General features: G+C 33.6%; 1 protein-coding gene across 1 annotated transcript; it reads left to right on the plus strand.

The window, feature by feature from the left end:
- The first annotated feature begins 4180 nt into the window (after positions 1-4180).
- Positions 4181-8759, plus strand: LOC133678517 (DNA-directed RNA polymerase I subunit rpa49). Its single transcript, XM_062100835.1, has 5 exons — positions 4181-4341; positions 4430-4987; positions 6126-6275; positions 7096-7410; positions 8083-8759. Exons 2-5 carry the CDS (start codon positions 4442-4444, stop codon positions 8488-8490), a joined length of 1419 nt encoding a protein of 472 aa, XP_061956819.1. The 5' UTR covers positions 4181-4341; positions 4430-4441; the 3' UTR covers positions 8491-8759.
- Positions 8760-9080: the final 321 nt, after the last annotated feature.

Raw genomic sequence — 9080 nt, forward strand, 5'->3', positions numbered from 1 at the left:
ATTTTATCGCATTAAGATAAGAACCACCTTCTAAAGGGGGGCTTGTCTTGAACCTTAGACAGACCAATAATTAGAAACTACAACACGACTTTAGATTTTATCAGACAAAACAATGCAGCCTACCTTAGGTAGGGCGTATTTAGAGTGCTAATACCTTCCCTTTACACAACCAGTCTCCGTACCTCGATCTCTGAGACCAATTAGGGTTCCTAGTGACCAGAATACTAGGTGGCGACTCACATTCTATTTTTTCACTGATAAGAGACAAGAATTCCTTGTCTCTTCATATTTTTGAGACCAAGACCCATTTCCATTTTCCTGAGATGGTGGGCAATCGCTGCGACGCCGCACACGTGCGACAGCTGGAAAGTGTTTTCCTCTTTTTATTCTTGGAAAACACTTTTCTTTTTTACTTACGGACAATGAAACAAATCTCTCCCTTTTTTTCTCTCTTATTAATTTTACAACTGATCTCTTCAAAAAATCACTTTGCGTGGCTGTAAATCTCCTTTTCTTAAATCTCTTTATTGGAACAAAAGATCATCTTATTTCAGGTAATTATTTTCCTCAAATATTTATTTATTAACTGTCTTTTTTTCCTGTATAAATCTTATGAGCTTGTTAATTTTTGGGAAAAATCAGAACAATTCCATGCTCTGTTTTGTATAGGATTTCAGATCTTGCTTGTTAATGTGCGTGTTGATTCAATATTTAGCTTTTTTCTCTATTTTGGTTTCTCAAACACTTCATCCCATCGCTACATTTCTCTACAATACTCCACACTTTTTCAATCTTTTTGTCAACAAAATTCAAAACTCAATAACTTAGGACATCATTCTTTCTGGGTATTGCTCTGTCCCATGCCCCAAGACTATCTTGGTTGCTGTTGGTGCGGGAACTAACACTCAAAATCCACTACCAAAGTACATGATCTCTTTTTCTCGATCACCCAATTCCAATAAGAACCCGTCTCTCTCTCTCTTTCGGATCCACAGTCTTTGCTCTTGAGGTCAATTTATCTGTGTTACTTTTAACTTAGGTTGCTCTAGTGAATCCATGTTTGACTTGAAACTGAGGTTTGTGGATCTGAGATGAACCAATTTTCTGTAATAATTATAGAAGCTGCGAGACTCTTGGGTCTTAATAGAAAGTGCAGCATTGTGTCACTCTGCAAGTTGCCCAGATTTGGCTTATTTTATTACCGAAACCGAGACTAGTGATGTAATGACTAGGGGTCGTTGAGCCTGAGAGTTAATAGGAGCTTCTTAAATCAAAAACCATGTCTGCCTGAAGATTTATTGATTAGATTGAACCTAGCGGGAAAAAGTCATTTTGCAAAGTCCTTGCTCCGATCCGGGAACATAACTTTCTTCTTTTTTATAGCTTCATCACCTTGACTTGATTTGGGTAAGTCAAAGTCAAAGTAAGGACTTTACTTTTCCGGGGAAGAACTCCGAATACCTTTCACCTGTGATTGGATACCCTGATCCAATCTATCTTATTTGTGAGTCACTCAAACGAATTATTCTATATAATTATTTATAGAAAGAAGTCAGTCTTTGTTCAATCTCTCCTTCGTTCTTAGTTTAGAGTGCACCACACCGTGGGGAGGTCACGGGTCCGTCTCCAGAATGAGTAATTCTTTCTTTTGGTGGTATCGCATTTAAGAGAATGGATGCCTTTTCGTGGAGTTCGATACCATTTGAATGAGTTTACAGAACATTCACTGGAAAATAAAAAAGGAGTTATTTAATCTTCGACACTCTTCATTACAAACCGCTATTGAGCGAGGGTTTGGTATTTTGAAGAGTCATTTTAGATCAATTGATGAAAAACCTTTTTGGTCTTATGAAACACAAGTTAATGTTGTGCTTGCATGCTGTATTATTCATAATCACATAATGTTATGACTTTCTTATGAAAAAAATATGATCGGAAAGTGAACCAATTATAAGAACAATCAGCTTAAGCCAACAGGAGGAGAGGAAAGAGAATAGGGAGTGGATAACAAAAAGAGAAATAATTGCATCAACCATGTGGAATGATTATAACACTCAAAGAAACTAGTAATTGAGTGTTAATTATACATGTTTGTTTTTATTATGTCTTTCTTGAGTTTTTATTGTCTTTGTTATATATTTGGATTGTTTGTTGACTTTGTTATATAGTTGTATTTTTGTTGTATAAAATTAGTTCAATCTAAATATTGTATAATTTTATTTTGTATAAATTTGTGATTTTTTTTGTAGAAATAAGTACCGCAAAGAATGAAAAATGCTAAGGTAAGAACTTCACATGGTCTAGGCCTATGTCTCACATGCTACTTGAGATATTAGTCGAGGAGGCACTTAAAGAAAACAAGCCTTCTTCCACCTTTAAAGCAGAATCTTTTGTAAAGGTAGCTACATAAATTAGTCAAAAGTTCAACGTGCAATGTGAGCCTAAGCATGTGGACAATCATCTCAAAATTATGAAAAAAAATGGGGAATAATAACCCAACTTAAAAATAAAAGTGGTTTTGGTTGGGATGATTATTTAAAGATGATTATGGTTTCGAAAGATGTATATGATGAAGAAGTAAAGGTATGATAAATAGTATATTCTATGTAATTTTTACATTTACTTTTGTTTCCAAAACTTTATACAAGGATTTGAAAATTGTATATTCTAATCTTTATGAACAAGCACATCCCAATCATGACAAGTAAAAAACTTGATATGTATGAAGTAATGACAATTGTTGCTGGAAAAGACATGGCAACATGAAATTATGCCAAATCATATGCTGATATCAACCTGGAAGAGAACATTGAAGTGTAATCTATTTCAATTGAAAATGAAGGAGAATATGAAGAAACTTCAAAAGGTAAAGAGACATCTTCCTCTAGTACACAAAAGAGGCAACATAAGAAGAGAAATCAAATGTATGAAGATGATAGTGTTGAAAAGTTGTCTAAAAAGATTGGAGATGTAGCGTTTGTAATTCAAAGTTTAAGCAAAAATCAACTTGATGTTAATGAGTTATATACAGAAGTGATGAAAGTTGAAGGTTTTGAGGAGATTGCTCTTGGTGATGCTTTTGATCACTTGGTCCAAAATGAAATGTTGGCAAAAATATTTATGACAAAAAATGCTAATTTGAGGAAAATTTGGGTTCAGAATTTTGTGAACCAACACTGCTACATATCTGATTGCTAAGATGATTTCATTATGATAAGAAAGTTTATGTTTGTTATTTGACAAGTATATTTACTTGTTTAATTTGGTCTATCATATTTATGTTTGTTAATTTGAACTAATATGTATGAGTATTATATCAAAACTTAACATTTATGCATGACTATGTTTGATGTAAGATATTTATATTTATTTCTTAATGCTTATTTGATATATACTGAAGGGATATTAAAGGGATAATTTCCTATACCCGTAAAAAAAAATCTTGATCCAAAAAACCCATGAAAATATTTTTATATTTATTTATCTTTTAAAAAAATCTTCATACAAAAAAAATCCAAATATCTAACTCTTACTTAATACTATAAACTAATGGCTTTCTTCATATGAAAAAAAAACCACATTTTAAGCTTTTTAAATTAAAAAAAATATTAATGGGTTTTATTTATGAAAAATTTCACAAAGTTATATCTCTATAATATTATATGACATATATAGTTATATTTATAAAATAAGCTATATATGAATATATGATATAATAAAAAAAATTCATCATTACACTTTTTAGATTTTAATTTTTTTATTGTAAATGATTAAATATTTATATTAAATATTTTTCATATATTAGATAAATTTTTTAAAAAATTAATTCATTAATAAATTATTTTCCAGTTCATTTTTCATAATATAACCAAACACTGGAAAATGTTTTTTAGTTCATTTTCCATAATAATATCAAATATCAGAAAATAATTTACTTTTCAGGAATTTACTTTTCAAGAAAACCACTTTCCAAAAAAATACTAATTTCCAGCAAACAAACATGGTCTTAATATTTTTTAAACTTAAATTATTGAAAGGATCAATACATTGAAAATCTACTGATACTTAGAGGATCAAATCATGATGAAAATTAGAATGGGACCTAATCGAGATTGTTTCTATAGGTTGGGGACAGGTTTGACAAAAAAGAAAAAACTTTATTTAATCTACGAAGCACCATCACCTTCAAATTTTTAGGGTTTATGCATTCCACCGCAAATTATATCTGTCTCTACAGTGTTCTTGTTCCAGTGAAGGAAGACAAACAAGAGGCCAAGAGAGCTAGAAGACGAGTGAAGCTATAGATCCTTTTATTACTTGACAAAACCAAAAAAAAATCAGGTAAAGAAAATGCTTAGGACCTAGGGTTTTTATTAGTTCTATTGTTTTGAATGCAGAAACAGTGAAAATCTTTTTCTTGTTTTGTTAGTTGGGGTTTCTCATGGGGTTGGAGTTGGATTCATCGCATGTACTAGTCTCGGAGTCACCTCAAACAGCTACCAAGAAATCAAAAAAGAAGAGGAAGAGAGAGAAGGAAAGGGATGACGGTGCCGCCGCAGCCCAACTCCAAAATGAACCAACCATCAATGAGCAGCCTCGTCTTGATGTCAAACTCGAACTTGTCAACAACCAGGTTGACAAAACCCCACCTGTAGTGGGCTATTTCCCGTCTGGATATAACCCCCACAAAACAAATGACATCAACGATGCACAAGAACCAATCCTCCCACTAGCTGCACCACCAAGTGTCAAGCTTTATCGGAATGCGCAGAGGGCCAAGGTTGAGAAAAGCTCCGGTGAAAAGAATGAGAAAGGGAGAACTTCTGAGAGGCTAGAGCTCGTAGTGAGCCCGAATGGATCGAATGTTGAGTTCGTGGGCAATAGCTATAAAGGTGAGGCTATGGCAGCCCAGTTGTGCACTTATGCGCTTGGGGTTCTTGATAAGGCGACTCAAACTTTGAAGATTATGCCTATTGCTGGAAATAAGGTATTATTTCAGATAATAATTTGATTGTTTTGTTGTCTGTATGGTTGTTTACAGAATCAGGAGATAAAGAGAGGAAAGTAATGGATATTTTGAGTGTTTGACTATTATAGTCAAGAGTTTTTTTTGTAACTATATTACTTTCCCTCCCTTTCTTGTTTGACTGGACGTAATGAGGTGTTTGAAATCTATTTAACCGAGTAAAATCTTGGATATTATGACTCTTGTTTGTTTTATTTATGCTTATCTGTTGGAATTTTTTGTAAATTCTTCGTTTTCTTTTGTTAGTATTGTTGGAAATTCTATGATTGTTATAAAGCAAAGGTTAAAGAGAAATATTAAATTTGAAGATTGTATCTTGAGTTGTGTTGTATTTATATTGAAGAGCTTACAAACATGGTTTAATCTGGAAATTAAGTGATTTAGGAGGATGTACAGCTACTTTCTGAAGTTTAAGATCCCTGTGGGAGATTATTTGTTGCGGATGATTCATCATATTTCTCATTGCTGATAGCTATAGAACTACGCAAACAAAAGAAATGAAACACTGAAGGTTTTTGAATTTCTGGTCCAAGTCTGAAACATAAAATACCCAAGTATAATTGCTTTATTAGAATCATTCTGGGGGAGTCTATTAGTTCTTTTTCTGTATAGATTAAGTACCATAAGGGAACCATGACACTATACCAATAAGTCCAGACCAGTAGCTTCTTCATGTAGACTAATTTGATGTTGCTACAGGCTTCTTGCTAACAACGGACTTTGAGCTTTCAAATTGACTTTAGTCCATGGTCATGGCTTGAAAGAGACACCGAGTCAATTAGAATGGATGCAACATTGTTTCCAAGTTTTTTACTTGACTGGGTATAACAACTACACTCTTCAAACTTGTAGTTCAGGAACTGCAAAGTTCAGCTTGTTAAATTTAAGAAAATGAAGCATGTAAAATTGTGAAGCCTATTGTAAAATTCAAGCCACTGGTATATATTTTTTGTAAAATGTGAATTATTGAGAAATCAAGTTCATTTTCAGATTAGATATGTACCTTCCTGTAGCAGTCAACAACCTCAATATTTTTTCTTGCTCACCTATAATTTTCCATCATAGTAAACTCCTAACATGTCTTTAAAAATGATGGTAGATACTTAGATTGGAACCAAAACTTCGAGGGTCGCTTGCTGCTGATAAGGAACATGCAAATTTTGAAAATGGTGAGATTACTGCAGAACAGAGAGCGGCCAGGATAAGGCAGCTTAATGTTCAATATGGTCCAAAGAAATCTATAATCCAGGTATACACTTTTTCTAAATTGTTGAAGAATGCCTCTTATTTCTATTCAATTGGAGTTTCCCTTGGGTATCTCAAAGGTCTTCGCAGTTGTTTTATCAACTTGTGAGTGATGAATGTGTTTAGTTCTTCATTGTTATTATAATGCATGTATTATTGATCATGATTGTGTAACAAAATAGAATTTGTCTTGGACCATCTGTAACTAAGGAGACAATAAATCTTGCTTGTTTTGCTATTTGACTGGCAAGGTGGGAGTCTTGCATCTCATGCTGTATCGGCAATTTTTTTGCTCTAGCAAAGAAACGATGGTTGTGAAAAAACATCCTTGAACAAATTGCTCATTTAGATTTTTCCTAAAAGGGCTCAAAAGATTTACAACTTCTGCACATTTAAATTACATATCGGCATAAAACAATTGATTATAATATGTATATAACTTGTACATATGGAATATTTGAATCATTTTCTTTCTTTTGAAAAAGATAGATGTGATTTGTGATTATTTATCTAAATGCATGCTAAATGTTTGTCATCTTTTAGCAATTTGAGTGTTATGTTATCCTGAAAAGGTTCATGTTAGATCCTTAGTTTTCTTGGATTCAATTCTTTTCATGAGAAGGAATAGTTGGAGCTACAACATCCAAATTAGATCCTTAAATTCATTTCTTGAGTGTTTCTGCAAAATGAGATTCCTTGGTAGAACAAATGATTTTCTTCACCCATGCTTTGGTTCAAATTGAATGAACATCTTGTTAGTTGGAAAGTGTGTGGTTCTGTTGGAAGCATTTGCGGACAGCACTGAATTCTTTGTTGCCCTGCAGGATAAAAAAATGCAGGCTCTGAGGAAGGGAGATGATCCTCTTTCTCAGAAGGATCTGGGCAGGAAAATTGAAAATGCCCCAATAAACAAGGATGCTCTTGAAAGTACCAGTGGCCACAGTGCTCGAAATATTCCACCTTATAATTCTTCTGCCATTACCCCCAAGGAGGCTTATCCTTTGGACGGGATTATTCTCACTGGAGAGTGGGATTTCCTTGAAGATATTTATAAGATTTTGCAAGTAGGAGGAGAAGTAGCAAGCAGTGCTTACCCAACTTTTGTTTGCAACAGGATCCAGAAATTGCGGGAGATTCAGGTAAAGTAATTGAAGGGTGCATGGAATATTTTTGCTAACATGTTAATGGGAATTCACTTTTGACTAATTTATTGTAACTTTTGGTTTTTGAAATTTCCCTGTAATGAAATGGTGTATGAGGCAATCATAATTTCACTAAGAACAAATTGTGGGGGTTACATTCTTCGTGATGCATTTTGAACATACCATTTCCTAGATGTATGTTAAACAAGAAAAGATGAAATTTTAGCAAATTTCACAAATTTTATTTTGTATGTGTTTAGGGTTGTAGTGGAATATTCCTTTTGGGAGAAGCATGGTAGATAGCTGATGATTGCATTATAGCTAATTAGCTGGAAAATTTTACACTTGATAGGATTGTAGTGGAATATTCCTTTTGGAAGTAGCGTGCTAGAGAGCTGATGATTTGTCATTGTAGTTAAATAGCTGGATAATTTCACATTCTTGATTTTACATCCTCAATTGGCTTTGGTCTTAAGAACCATACCTTTCCAGCATTTTATTGTTCAAGATGTCCTGCTTACACACAAGGTTGGTGAAATGTAGTTGAAAATTTCTAAATTTTCATAGATAAATAGTATTCATGTTATCAGTCATGAGGTGTTCTTTTGTGTTCATATTTCTTGGCTGGGAACAGCAATGGCACTGATACTTATATTGTGCCTGTTCTAGGATGAGATGGAGAAGAAGAGACTTTCATGTATTTTCTCATACATCACTCATCTTATAAAGTTTAAAGATCAGCATTCTTTGGATGGTGCAGCCTCTGCTAGGAACCATCAATTTCCGAGCATCATACGGCAGAAATTTTTTGAGATGTTTAATCCTGAAACAAGAAGGCTGTCAGTTGACAAGATTGATCTTCTCATTAGTTATGTTTTGGTTCTCACTTTATATGCTGATGATTTCCGGACTTTTCCGGCAGATGTAAGCAATGATCTAAGAATGAATCCTGCTACTGTGAAATCTCATTATCGCAATCTGGGTTGCAAGATGGAACGTGAGAAGAACAAGTATTTGGTAACACTTTCTGTCCCTCTCGAGTTTCCGCAACCAAAGAGGAAGTTTCGGAAACGATAAATTACTGTCATTTTCTATCATGGAAATTGTTTTAGTTTTGGGGTTCTAAGCTGGCAGAAAGTGCCAGGGTTTTACGATCCTGGCATCTGGGCTGAGTGTGGTTTCTTTAGTTCTAGGAACAGTTTCAGATTATAGCCATTCAATTCTAGTTATGGTTGAGATGAAGACAACAGAATACAGTTTTACCAGTTGTTTTTCTGAACTAATCTTGTATGAATTCCCTATTGACTTGTGTGATGAAACTCTCTATAGATTCACTTGTTCTAAAACCTCTGATAATTTGAGAGTTGTGTGGTTAGTTACTGTAATTTCATTAAAATTGCCGAAGCCATTTTGGGAGTGTTTGAAGATCTATAAATTTACAGAACATGGGACCGAGCATTGTCTATCAAAGAGCAGGCAAGTGTATAGTACTATAGTTTCTTGATATTTTACTTGTCTTTTAAATTAATTAATTTTTTTTTAAATAAACCCCTCCCCCACGTAATCAAAAGGGCTCTCAATTAATTATAACATATGATGTATTTATCTTATCTGTATAAAGGATTTGCAGATTATAATAATAAGTGAAGTCTAATGTTTGTCACTTT

The sequence above is a fragment of the Populus nigra genome, chromosome 1, assembly GCF_951802175.1.
Source record: "Populus nigra chromosome 1, ddPopNigr1.1, whole genome shotgun sequence".
Taxonomy (NCBI): domain Eukaryota; kingdom Viridiplantae; phylum Streptophyta; class Magnoliopsida; order Malpighiales; family Salicaceae; genus Populus; species Populus nigra.

Bases quoted from the DNA above. Each gene is read 5' to 3' on its own strand.
- LOC133678517 (XM_062100835.1), top strand. From the start codon at position 4,442: ATGGGGTTGGAGTTGGATTCATCGCATGTACTAGTCTCGGAGTCACCT. The intron at 4,988-6,125 runs GTATTATTTCAG...AAATGATGGTAG, and splicing joins TGCCTATTGCTGGAAATAAG to ATACTTAGATTGGAACCAAA. The intron at 7,411-8,082 runs GTAAAGTAATTG...TGCCTGTTCTAG, and splicing joins AGAAATTGCGGGAGATTCAG to GATGAGATGGAGAAGAAGAG.